Source organism: Carassius auratus, chromosome 17 (assembly GCF_003368295.1).
Source record: "Carassius auratus strain Wakin chromosome 17, ASM336829v1, whole genome shotgun sequence".
Taxonomy (NCBI): Eukaryota; Metazoa; Chordata; class Actinopteri; order Cypriniformes; family Cyprinidae; genus Carassius; species Carassius auratus.
The window spans coordinates 2,572,706-2,586,847 of NC_039259.1; the positions used below are offsets into that span (position 1 = coordinate 2,572,706).

General features: G+C 38.8%; 1 protein-coding gene and 1 pseudogene across 1 annotated transcript; both read left to right on the forward strand.

Moving 5' to 3' along the window:
* The first annotated feature begins 231 nt into the window (after positions 1–231).
* Positions 232–3,760, forward strand: LOC113116969 (tripartite motif-containing protein 16-like). The gene is made up of 6 exons (XM_026285286.1): positions 232–946; positions 1,380–1,475; positions 1,586–1,819; positions 1,901–2,048; positions 2,187–2,228; positions 3,087–3,760. The coding sequence occupies exons 1-6, from the start codon at positions 371–373 to the stop codon at positions 3,611–3,613; spliced, it is 1,623 nt and encodes a 540-aa protein (XP_026141071.1). The 5' UTR covers positions 232–370; the 3' UTR covers positions 3,614–3,760.
* Positions 3,761–5,343: 1,583 nt separating this feature from the next.
* LOC113117837 (uncharacterized) lies at positions 5,344–13,907 on the forward strand (annotated as a pseudogene).
* The last annotated feature ends 235 nt before the right edge of the window (positions 13,908–14,142 follow it).

The window sequence follows — 14,142 nt, forward strand, 5'->3', positions numbered from 1 at the left end:
GTGTTACTAATTATTTAACATTAGACTTTTCTGAAAGTCAGAGCAGCTCTGGTCTTGAAGGGCCACTGTCTCATAGAGTTTAGCTCCAGCCCTAATAAAACTATCCTGTCTTTAGCTTTCTAATAATGCTGAGTAATTTGGATGCAGTATTATTTGTAAAGGTGTTTATCTAACTTTGAGTTCTCGCTAACTTTAAGTTTCTGTATGAGACTGACACCTAGTGGACATTTCAGTATGTGAGTTTTCAGACTCACACACACTTGTTTTGCACACGTCTCTCAATCACAGAACCAGGAAGCTCAGTTAAAAGAAACTGAAACTGTTCTGCTGTTGAGCTGTTGTTTGTGTCTGTATTGCTGTAGACAGTGAAATGGCTGAAGCCAGTGTTTTTTCAGTGGAGCAGTTCAGCTGTCCAGTATGTCTGGATCTCCTGAAGGATCCTGTGACCATTCCCTGTGGACACAGTTACTGTATGAGCTGCATTACAGACTGCTGGGATCAAGAAGATCAGAAGAGAGTCTACAGCTGTCCTCAGTGCAGACAGACCTTCAGTCCAAGACCTGCTTTAGGGAAAAACACCATACTGACTGAAGTGGTGGAGAAACTGAAGAAGACCAAACTAAAAGCTGCAGTTCCTGCTGGATCTGGAGACGTGGAGTGTGACATCTGTACTGGAAGAAAACACAAAGCTGTCAAGTCCTGTCTGGTGTGTCTGGAGTCTTACTGTCAAACTCACTTTGAGCGTCATGAAGAGTTTCGTCCAGGAAAGAGACACAAAGTGACCGATGCCACTGGACGACTGCAGCAGATGATCTGCCAGAAACATGAGAAGCTTCTGGAGGTTTTCTGTCGTACTGACCAGCAATGTGTTTGTGTACTTTGTATGACAGATGAACATAAAAACCATGAGACTGTGTCAACTGCAGCAGAGAGGACAGAGAAAGAGGTATGAACTGAAATCACACATTTAATGCTGACCCTTCACTGTAGTCTCCAGCTGTATCATGAGTGCATCATGTGATCTACTCTCCCATTGAGAGTCACTACATGACACCTCTGTGCATTAGAGCATGAGCTCAACTTTACTCACCTTTGACACATCGCTCATGCATCAGAGTTATTGTTTTTGCTCCACATTGCACTCAGTTTGAACCTCCATTTCTTCACATTAATTCTTGATTGCAGAGTAGTGATAAACAATAAACATATGCCCTCCTTCATCTGTGAGGACTTCATAGAAACTAAATTAAATTAATGATCTTAAAACTCTGAGAAACACGGTAAAGAATATATATATATTTTTATGAAACAGGCAAAATTTTACATGAGGTTTTGATCGCTTTGTATGTGAGGTTTGCTGTTTTGAATGTGTCCTCCAGAAACACTTGAAGGAGACACAGAGTGAAATCCAGCAGAGAATCCAGCAGAGACAGAAAGATCTTGAGCAGCTGAGAGACGCTGTGGAGTCTCATAAGGTGAGTTTGGAGAAGAAGAGAAGTTTGAGACTCAGTTTGACTCCTCTTTCAGTCCCACTGAAGCCGCTGTGAGGAAGCAGTAAGAACTGATTGTGATGTGTGTCTAACAGCGCTCTGCACAGACAGCAGTGGAGGACAGTGAGAGGATCTTTACTGAGCTCATCCGCTCCATTGAGAGAAGCCGCTCTGAGGTGACACAGCGGATCAGAGATCAGGAAAACACTGCAGTGAGTCGAGCTGAAGGACAAATGGAGCGACTGGAGCAAGAGATTGAAGATCTGAAGAAGAGAAACACTGAGCTGGAGCAGCTTTCACACACAGACGATCACATCCATTTCCTGCAGGTAACCCATCTGTAGAGCAGGTTATTGAGGACAGTGTGAGATGATCAGGTCTTTGAGTCGTGTGTGTTGTTATTCCTGCAGAGTCTTCAGTCTCTCTCAGCTCCTCCTGAATCTACAGAAAACATCTCTAACAGTTTCCTCTCTTCTTTTGATGGAGTGAGAGAATCTGTCCGTCAGCTGAGACTCAAACTGGAGGATTTCTGCAAAGAGGAGATGAAAAACATATCTGGTAAAATATTAGAGATTCACCTGCTCTCTGTAACGAGACAAACATCATCTAATATCATAAAGAAAATGTGAGAAATGTCTAAGGAATAGATCCAGGTCTCATTTTCTCTCTGAGTGTTTATATCTGTTATTTTCTCAGTCAGTAACATTGTTCCCAGGAGCAGAGAGGACTTCCTACAATGTAAGTCACTGACAAACACAATCACACTCACTAAGACGCTTTAACAAGAAAGATTAGTTTGAAGAGACAGAACTAATAGAAAATATTATGTATTCACATTCATCAGGAATCATGTGCAGTGTAGGCAAAGACATTAAGAAATACTCCAGTTTACATTGAATTATTAATCACTTCTTTAAATTTGCAGTCAGATTACTTTATTGATCATTTTAATAGCAATTTAATAATTAATACTCTAATAATAATAATAATAATTGAATTCTAAGTTACTTTCTTAAAACCGCTATGAACCAACATACAAATACATAAAGTGATAATAATGTGTTTATACATTAATACAGGCTTATCACCATAGCAACAATAAAACAAATCCAATAAATTTCTGAAAATACAGCTTGATATGTTTGTCTGCTCTGTCCATATATCTACAGCTTTCTGTGCTTGTGTGTGAGGTGTAGGACTATATGTGAATGTGCTTGTACTTGTGTTTATGTAAAAAAGAATAAATAAATAAATAAATAACCAAGCAAACACAAAAACAAACAGAATGAGTTTGAGAATGAATTTTTTTTTTTTTTTAAACTTCTTCCTTTTTTTTTTAATCTGAACAAAGAGTTTTTACAGTTCAGCTACACAAAAAGATAAAGAGGGATTTGGCTTAATTTTTAAAGAAAGTTGAGATAGACATGAAACTAAAGAAACAGAAATCCTAGAAATGCAAACTTTTAGTGTGAGAATAATAGTTTATGACATATCAAGTGAATGCATGAACATCGTGCTACAGATCGGATAGAGCAAAATAATCTTAAAAGCTTAACTTTTACAACTCTTGATTACAGTGTTTTGTTTCTTCATCAGATCGTCATCAGTTCACTCTGGATCCAAACACTGCACAGAAACGTCTCTGTCTGTCTGAAGGGAACAGATTGGTGACTTACACTCAAACAGCTCAGCCGTATCCTGATCATCCAGACAGATTTGATTATTATTATCAGGTGTTGTGTAGAGAGAGTGTGAGTGGACGCTGTTACTGGGAGATTGAGTGGAGTGGGAGTGTTGTGAATATATCAGTGTCATATAAGAGCATCAGCAGGAAGGGATCTGGTAAGGAGTGTCTGTTTGGACGTAATGATCAGTCCTGGAGACTGTACTGCTCTTCCTCTAGCTTCTTATTCTGGCACGATAACAAACAGACTAAACTCCCTGTTTCCTCCAGCTGCAGGAGAATAGGAGTGTATGTGGATCACAGAGCAGGAACTCTGTCCTTCTACAGCGTCTCTGACTCAATGAACCTCATCCACACAGTCCAGACCACATTCACTCAGCCGCTATACCCTGGGTTTGGTGTATGTGGTTTAGTCAAACTCTCTGATCTGACAACATAAATACAGACTGTGATTCTCTGGCAATATTGTGTCACAGTTTGATTCACAAAATGAGAGCAGAGACCGTGTCGTTAATAACACACAGCAAAAAAACACTCAACAACACCAAGAATACTCTGGTGAACAGAAAAACAAACCAGAAAAAAATGAGATTTTGAATATGCCAGACATTGAGAGATAAAACAAGGCACAAGTTGAAATGATCATTCGACTAATAAGAAATAAATAGCAACCAAAAACTGAGATACTAAACAAAAGAAAGAAACGACACTCAAATGAACCAAAACAGACAATAACTGTGTTTCAGTTCAGATGCTGCATCCTTCGAAAGGCTTTATCTGAAGAGCGACTGCATCACAGCAGCGGGAATTAACCTCAGGTCGCTGTCAGTGCAGATGCGCTGCATGTCGCTACAGAGGATTTTATATCAGAGCATTCAGATTTATACTCACTATCAAACTAAGTGCTGGGTTTCAACCTAGCTGAACATTTAATGTTACAAAAACACTTAAACATTGATATCTTACTAAAATATCTAATGTAGTTTATTATGTAGATAAATAGATCAAGATGCACATATTTTGACAGGTTGTGTTGTTTTCAGACTGTTGAGTATCACTTTTTTAAAAGTCCAGTACAAACATTACTGTCCCTGATCAACAGCAGCTGTCACACTTGCTAGACGACAAGAGGGATCCTCCGTATGTCAGACTGTCCCATTTAACATCTCTTGTGGCCTTTCAAAAACTGTTTTAAGGATGCAGCACCTGAATTGGGATAAAACAAATGTGTTATATAATGTTGCTGATCACATCGTTGATATACTATACTTGATATAGTACTGTATATCAAGGTAATAACTGACTTTAAAAGATCTGATGAATAGCATACTATAACTGATGTGACCAACCAGAAAAAAAAAAAAAAACCTTCAATCAACAGTTGGCAGAGGAATGGCAACGGTGTTCTTTTGACTTTAATTTAACTTTAACTGCTACTCTATGATGTACTGTAAGCGTCTTCTACAGGAGAACAGCTGATTTGCTGTAGTAAGTAAATGTTGTTTTATATCTTGTGGCATTGTAACTGTATCTGTTTATCATTTAATGCCAAAAGCAACCTCTCTCCTGCTTTTTTTTTATGACATTATTTTAGTACTTTTGTCAAATGACTAAATTATCTGTCATGCCTTCCTCTTTGCTGTTGTGAAGTGATTTTTATGTTCTTTGGCAGTTTACACTTACACTCCCTGTTGGTGTTGCTGTTCTATCAGTAATTGATGATTAAAATCCCAAATTACAACTAAACTTGTTGTTCAGTTTCTGTGTGCTGTATGAATTAATGTTTTTTGTATGTCTTCTTCAGCTGTATTTGAAGAGTAACTGTATGTGTTCAGTTTACCCTAGATTGTGTGAACACACACACACACACACACACACTTAGATGAACTCTCAGATGACATGCATCAGGTAAACGAATATTAGTTGTTTTTATCAAGTCAAATGAGAGTCAGTGATTGTGAGTCACAATACAGCAAACCTCAAATACAGCTGCAAAGGCTTGAAATAAACCTGTATTTCTGCATGAATTTCTCTCATCTGTTTGAAGTAGAAGTTCTCACTAACTTTGAGTTTCTGTATGAGACTGACACCTAGTGGACATTTCAGTATGTGAGTTTTCAGACTCATACACACTTGTTTTGCACACGTCTCTCAATCACAGAACCAGGAAACTCAGTTAAAAGAAACTGAAACTGTTCTTCTGTTGAGCTGTTGTTTGTGTCTGTATTGCTGTAGACAGTGAAATGGCTGAAGCCAGTGTTTTTTCAGTGGAGCAGTTCAGCTGTCCAGTGTGTCTGGATCTCCTGAAGGATCCTGTGACCATTCACTGTGGACACAGTTACTGTATGAGCTGCATTACAGACTGCTGGGATCAAGAGGATCAGAAGAGAGTCTACAGCTGTCCTCAGTGCAGACAGACCTTCAGTCCCAGACCTGCTTTAGGTAAAAACACCATACTGACTGAAGTGGTGGAGAAACTGAAGAAGACCAAACTAAAAGCTGCAGTTCCTGCTGGATCTGGAGACGTGGAGTGTGACATCTGTACTGGAAGAAAACAGAAAGCTGTCAAGTCCTGTCTGGTGTGTCTGGAGTCTTACTGTCAAACTCACTTTGAGCGTCATGAAGAGTTTCGTCCAGGAAAGAGACACAAAGTGACCGATGCCACTGGACGACTGCAGCAGATGATCTGCCAGAAACATGAGAAGCTTCTGGAGGTTTTCTGTCGTACTGACCAGCAATGTGTTTGTGTACTTTGTATGACAGATGAACATAAAAACCATGAGACTGTGTCAACTGCAGCAGAGAGGGCAGAGAAAGAGGTATGAACTGAAATCACACATTTAATGCTGACCCTTCACTGTAGTCTCCAGCTGTATCATGAGTGCATCATGTGATCTACTCTCCCATTGAGAGTCACTACATGACACCTCTGTGCATTAGAGCATGAGCTCAACTTTACTCACCTTTGACACATCGCTCATGCATCAGAGTTATTGTTTTTGCTCCACATTGCACTCAGTTTGAACGTCCATTTCTTCACATTAATTCTTGATTGCAGAGTAGTGATAACAATAAACATATGCCCTCCTTCATATGTAAGGACTTCATAGAAACTAAATTAAATTAATGATCTTAAAACTCTGAGAAACACGGTAAAGAATATATGTATATATTTATGAAACAGGCAAAATTTTACATGAGTTTTTGATCGCTTTGTATGTGAGGTTTGCTGTTTTGAATGTGTCCTCCAGAAACACTTGAAGGAGACACAGAGTGAAATCCAGCAGAGAATCCAGCAGAGACAGAAAGATCTTGAGCAGCTGAGAGACGCTGTGGAGTCTCATAAGGTGAGTTTGGAGAAGAAGAGAAGTTTGAGACTCAGTTTGACTCCTCTTTCAGTCCCACTGAAGCCGCTGTGAGGAAGCAGTAAGAACTGATTGTGATGTGTGTCTAACAGCGCTCTGCACAGACAGCAGTGGAGGACAGTGAGAGGATCTTTACTGAGCTCATCCGCTCCATTGAGAGAAGCCGCTCTGAGGTGACACAGCGGATCAGAGATCAGGAGAAGACTGCAGTGAGTCGAGCTGAAGGACAAATGGAGCGACTGGAGCAAGAGATTGAAGATCTGAAGAAGAGAAACACTGAGCTGGAGCAGCTTTCACACACAGACGATCACATCCATTTCCTGCAGGTAACCCAACTGTAGAGCAGGTTATTGAGGACAGTGTGAGATGATCAGGTCTTTGAGTCGTGTGTGTTGTTATTCCTGCAGAGTCTTCAGTCTCTCTCAGCTCCTCCTGGATCTACAGAAAACATCTCTGTCAGTTTCCTCTCTTCTTTTGATGGAGTGAGAGAATCTGTCCGTCAGCTGAGACTCAAACTGGAGGATTTCTGCAAAGAGGAGATGAAAAACATATCTGGTAAAATATTAGAGATTCACCTGCTCTCTGTAACGAGACAAACATCATCTAATATCATAAAGAAAATGTGAGAAATGTCTAAGGAATAGATCCAGGTCTCATTTTCTCTCTGAGTGTTTATATCTGTTATTTTCTCAGTCAGTAACATTGTTCCCAGGAGCAGAGAGGACTTCCTACAATGTAAGTCACTGACAAACACAATCACACTCACTAAGACGCTTTAACAAGAAAGATTAGTTTGAAGAGACAGAACTAATAGAAAATATTATGTATTCACATTCATCAGGAATCATGTGCAGTGTAGGCAAAGACATTAAGAAATACTCCAGTTTACATTGAATTATTAATCACTTCTTTAAATTTGCAGTCAGATTACTTTATTGATCATTTTAATAGCAATTTAATAATTAATACTCTAATAATAATAATAATAATTTAATTTTAAGTTACTTTCTTAAAACCGCTATGAACCAACATACAAATACATAAAGTGATAATAATGTGATTATACATTAATACAGGCTTATCACCATAGCAACAATAAAACAAATCCAATAAATTTCTGAAAATACAGCTTGATATGTTTGTCTGCTCTGTCCATATATCTACAGCTTTCTGTGCTTGTGTGTGAGGTGTAGGACTATATGTGAATGTGCTTGCACTTGTGTTTATGTAAAAAAGAATAAATAAACAAATAAATAACCAAGCAAACACAAAAACAAACAGAATGAGTTTGAGAATGATTTTTTTTTTTTTTTAAACTTCTTCCTTTTTTTTTTATCTGAACAAAGAGTTTTCACAGTTCAGCTACACAAAAAGATAAAGAGGGATTTGGCTTAATTTTTAAAGAAAGTTGAGATAGACATGAAACTAAAGAAACAGAAATCCTAGAAATGCAAACTTTTAGTGTGAGAATAATAGTTTATGACATATCAAGTGAATGCATGAACATCGTGCTACAGATCGGATAGAGCAAAATAATCTTAAAAGCTTAACTTTTACAACTCTTGATTACAGTGTTTTGTTTCTTCATCAGATCGTCATCAGTTCACTCTGGATCCAAACACTGCACATAAACGTCTTTGTCTGTCTGAAGGGAACAGATTGGTGACTAACACTCAAACAGCTCAGCCGTATCCTGATCATCCAGACAGATTTGATGATTATTTTCAGGTGTTGTGTAGGGAGAGTGTGAGTGGACGCTGTTACTGGGAGCTGGAGTGGAGTGGGAGTGTTGTGAATATATCAGTGTCATATAAGAGCATCAGCAGGAAGGGATCTGGTAAGGAGTGTGTGTTTGGACGTAATGATCAGTCCTGGAGACTGTACTCCTCTCCCTCTAGCTTCTTATTCTGGCACGATAACAAAGAGACTGAACTCCCTGTTTCCTCCAGCTGCAGGAGAATAGGAGTGTATGTGGATCACAGCGCAGGAACTCTGTCCTTCTACAGCGTCTCTGACTCAATGAACCTCATCCACACAGTCCAGACCACATTCACTCAGCCGCTATACCCTGGGTTTGGTGTTGGGGGTTCAGTCAAACTCTCTGATCTGACAACATAAATACAGACTGTGATTCTCTGGCAATATTGTGTCACAGTTTGATTCACAAAATGAGAGCAGAGACTGTGTCGTTAATAACACACAGCAAAAAAACACTCAACAACACCAAGAATACTCTGGTGAACAGAAAAACAAACCAGAAAAAAAAAAGAGATTTTGAATATGCCAGACATTGAGAGATAAAACAAGGCACACGTTGAAATGATCAGTCGACTTATAAGAAATAAATAGCAACCAAAAACTGAGATACTAAACAAAAGAAAGAAACGACACTCAAATGAACCAAAACAGACAATAACTGTGTTTCAGTTCAGATGCTGCATCCTTCGAAAGGCTTTATCTGAAGAGCGACTGCATCTCAGCAGCGGGAATTAACCTCAGGTCGCTGTCAGTGCAGATGCGCTGCATGTCGCTACAGAGGATTTTATATCAGAGCATTCAGATTTATATTCACTATCAAACTAAGTGCTGGGTTTCAACCTAGCTGAACATTTAATGTTACAAAAACACTTAAACGTTGATATCTTACTAAAATATCTAATGTAGTTTATTATGTAGATAAATAGATCAAGATGCACATATTTTGACAGGTTGTGTTGTTTTCAGACTGTTGAGTATCACTTTTTTAAAAGTCCAGTACAAACATTACTGTCCCTGATCAACAGCAGCTGTCACACTTGCTAGACGACAAGAGGGATCCTCCGTATGTCAGACTGTCCCATTTAACATCTCTTGTGGCCTTTCAAAAACTGTTTTAAGGATGCAGCACCTGAATTGGGTTATAGCAAATGTGTTATATAATGTTGCTGATCACATCTTTGATATACTATACTTGATATAGTACTGTATATCAAGGTAATAACTGACTTTAAAAGATCTGATGAATAGCATACTATAACTGATGTGACCAACCAGAAAAAAAACAAAAACCTTCAATCAACAGTTGGCAGAGGAATGGCAACGGTGTTCTTTTGACTTTAATTTAACTTTAACTGATACTCTATGATGTACTGTAAGCGTCTTCTACAGGAGAACAGCTGATTTGCTGTAGTAAGTAAATGTTGTTTTATATCTTGTGGCATTGTAACTGTATCTGTTTATCATTTAATGCCAAAAGCAACCTCTCTCCTGCTTTTTTTTTTATTACATTATTTTAGTACTTTTGTCAAATGACTAATTTATCTGTTATGACATCCTCTTTGCTGTTGCGAAGTGATTTTTATGTTCTTTGGCAGTTTACACTTACACTCCCTGTTGGTGTTGCTGTTCTATCAGTAACTGATGATTAAAATCCCAAATTACAACTAAACGTTGATGTTGTTCAGTTTCTGTGTGCTGTATGAATTAATGTTTTTTGTATGTCTTATTCAGCTGTATTTGAAGAGTAACTGTATGTGTTCAGTTTACCCTAGATTGTGTGAACACACACACACACACACACACACACACACAGTTAGATGAACTCTCAGATGACATGCATCAGGTAAACAAATATTAGTTGTTTTTATCAAGTCAAATGAGAGTCAGTGATTGTGAGTCACAATACAGCAAACCTCAAATACAGCTGCAAAGGCTTGAAATAAACCTGTATTTCTGCATGAATTTCTCTCATCTGTTTGAAGTAGAAGTTCTCGCTAACTTTAAGTTTCTGAATGAGACTGACACCTAGTGGACATTTCAGTATGTGAGTTTTCAGACTCATACACACTTGTTTTGCACACGTCTCTCAATCACAGAACCAGGAAGCTCAGTTAAAAGAAACTGAAACTGTTCTTCTGTTGAGCTGTTGTTTGTGTCTGTATTGCTGTAGACAGTGAAATGGCTGAAGCCAGTGTTTTTTCAGTGGAGCAGTTCAGCTGTCCAGTGTGTCTGGATCTCCTGAAGGATCCTGTGACCATTCACTGTGGACACAGTTACTGTATGAGCTGCATTACAGACTGCTGGGATCAAGAAGATCAGAAGAGAGTCTACAGCTGTCCTCAGTGCAGACAGACCTTCAGTCCAAGACCTGCTTTAGGTAAAAACACCATACTGACTGAAGTGGTGGAGAAACTGAAGAAGACCAAACTAAAAGCTGCAGTTCCTGCTGGATCTGGAGACGTGGAGTGTGACATCTGTACTGGAAGAAAACAGAAAGCTGTCAAGTCCTGTCTGGTGTGTCTGGAGTCTTACTGTCAAACTCACTTTGAGCGTCATGAAGAGTTTCGTCCAGGAAAGAGACACAAAGTGACTGATGCCACTGGACGACTGCAGCAGATGATCTGCCAGAAACATGAGAAGCTTCTGGAGGTTTTCTGTCGTACTGACCAGCAATGTGTTTGTGTACTTTGTATGACAGATGAACATAAAAACCATGAGACTGTGTCAACTGCAGCAGAGAGGGCAGAGAAAGAGGTATGAACTGAAATCACACATTTAATGCTGACCCTTCACTGTAGTCTCCAGCTGTATCATGAGTGCATCATGTGATCTACTCTCCCATTGAGAGTCACTACATGACACCTCTGTGTATTAGAGCATGAGCTCAACTTTACTCACCTTTGACACATCGCTCATGCATCAGAGTTATTGTTTTTGCTCCACATTGCACTCAGTTTGAACGTCCATTTCTTCACATTAATTCTTGATTGCAGAGTAGTGATAAACAATAAACATATGCCCTCCTTCATATGTGAGGACTTCATAGAAACTAAATTAAATTAATGATCTTAAAACTCTGAGAAACACGGTAAAGAATATATATATATATTTATGAAACAGGCAAAATTTTACATGAGTTTGTGATCGCTTTGTATGTGAGGTTTGCTGTTTTGAATGTGTCCTCCAGAAACACTTGAAGGAGACACAGAGTGAAATCCAGCAGAAGATCCAGCAGAGACAGAAAGATCTTGAGCAGCTGAGAGACGCTGTGGAGTCTCATAAGGTGAGTTTGGAGAAGAAGAGAAGTTTGAGACTCAGTTTGACTCCTCTTTCAGTCCCACTGAAGCCGCTGTGAGGAAGCAGTAAGAACTGATTGTGATGTGTGTCTAACAGCGCTCTGCACAGACAGCAGTGGAGGACAGTGAGAGGATCTTTACTGAGCTCATCCGCTCCATTGAGAGAAGCCGCTCTGAGGTGACACAGCGGATCAGAGATCAGGAAAACACTGCAGTGAGTCGAGCTGAAGGACAAATGGAGCGACTGGAGCAAGAGATTGAAGATCTGAAGAAGAGAAACACTGAGCTGGAGCAGCTTTCACACACAGACGATCACATCCATTTCCTGCAGGTAACCCATCTGTAGAGCAGGTTATTGAGGACAGTGTGAGATGATCAGGTCTTTGAGTCGTGTGTGTTGTTATTCCTGCAGAGTCTTCAGTCTCTCTCAGCTCCTCCTGAATCTACAGAAAACATCTCTGTCAGTTTCCTCTCTTCTTTTGATGGAGTGAGAGAATCTGTCCGTCAGCTGAGACTCAAACTGGAGGATTTCTGCAAAGAGGAGATGAAAAACATATCTGGTAAAATATTAGAGATTCACCTGCTCTCTGTAACGAGACAAACATCATCTAATATCATAAAGAAAATGTGAGAAATGTCTAAGGAATAGATCCAGGTCTCATTTTCTCTCTGAGTGTTTATATCTGTTATTTTCTCAGTCAGTAACATTGTTCCCAGGAGCAGAGAGGACTTCCTACAATGTAAGTCACTGACAAACACAATCACACTCACTAAGACGCTTTAACAAGAAAGATTAGTTTGAAGAGACAGAACTAATAGAAAATATTATGTATTCACATTCATCAGGAATCATGTGCAGTGTAGGCAAAGACATTAAGAAATACTCCAGTTTACATTGAATTATTAATCACTTCTTTAAATTTGCAGTCAGATTACTTTATTGATCATTTTAATAGCAATTTAATAATTAATACTCTAATAATAATAATAATAATTTAATTTTAAGTTACTTTCTTAAAACCGCTATGAACCAACATACAAATACATAAAGTGATAATAATGTGATTATACATTGATACAGGCTTATCACCATAGCAACAATAAAACAAATCCAATACATTTCTGAAAATACAGCTTGATATGTTTGTCTGCTCTGTCCATATATCTACAGCTTTCTGTGCTTGTGTGTGAGGTGTAGGACTATATGTGAATGTGCTTGCACTTGTGTTTATGTAAAAAAGAATAAATAAATAACCAAGCAAACACAAAAACAAACAGAATGAGTTGGAGAATGAATTTTTTTTTAAAAAAAAGCTTCTTCCTTTTTTTTAAATCTGAACAAAGTGTTTTTACAGTTCAGCTACACAAAAAGATAAAAAGGGATTTGGCTTAATTTTTAAAGAAATTTGAGATAGACATGAAACTAAAGAAACAGAAATCCTAGAAATGCAAAGTGTGAGAATAATAGTTTGAGTGTGAACTTTTAGTGTGAGAATAATAGTTTATGACATATCAAGTGAATGCATGAACATCATGCTACAGATCGGATAGAGCAAAATAATCTTAAAAGCTTAACTTTTACAACTCTTGATTGCAGTGTTTTGTTTCTTCATCAGATCGTCATCAGTTCACTCTGGATCCAAACACTGCACAGAAACATCTCTGTCTGTCTGAAGGGAACAGAGTGGTGACTAACACTCAAACAGCTCAGCCGTATCCTGATCATCCAGACAGATTTGATGATTATTTTCAGGTGTTGTGTAGAGAGAGTGTGAGTGGACGCTGTTACTGGGAGATTGAGTGGAGTGGGAGTGCTGTGGATATATCAGTGTCATATAAGAGCATCAGCAGGAAGGGATCTGGTAAGGAGTGTGTGTTTGGATGTAATGATCAGTCCTGGATACTGTACTGCTCTCCCTCCAAATTATCATTCGGTCACAATAACAAACAGACTAAACTCCCTGTTCCCTCCAGCTGCAGGAGAATAGGAGTGTATGTGGATCACAGAGCAGGAACTCTGTCCTTCTACAGCGTCTCTGACTCAATGAACCTCATCCACACAGTCCAGACCACATTCACTCAGCCGCTCTATCCTGGGTTTTATGTATGGGGTTTAGTCAAACTCTCTGATCTGACAACATAAATACAGACTGTGATTCTCTGGCAATATTGTGTCACAGTTTGATTCACAAAATGAGAGCAGAGACCGTGTCGTTAATAACACACAGCAAAAAAACACTCAACAACACCAAGAATACTCTGGTGAACAGAAAAACAAACCAGAAAAAAAAAAAAAGATTTTGAATATGCCAGACATTGAGAGATAAAACAAGGCACAAGTTGAAATGATCAGTCGACTAATAAGAAATAAATAGCAACCAAAAACTGAGATACTAAAACACAGGACAAGAAACGACACTCAAATGAACCAAAACAGACAATGACTGTGTTTCAGTTCAGATGCTGCATCCTTCGAAAGGCTTTATCTGAAGAGCGACTGCATCTCAGCAGCGGGAATTAACCTTAATTAATCAGTGCAGATGCGCTGC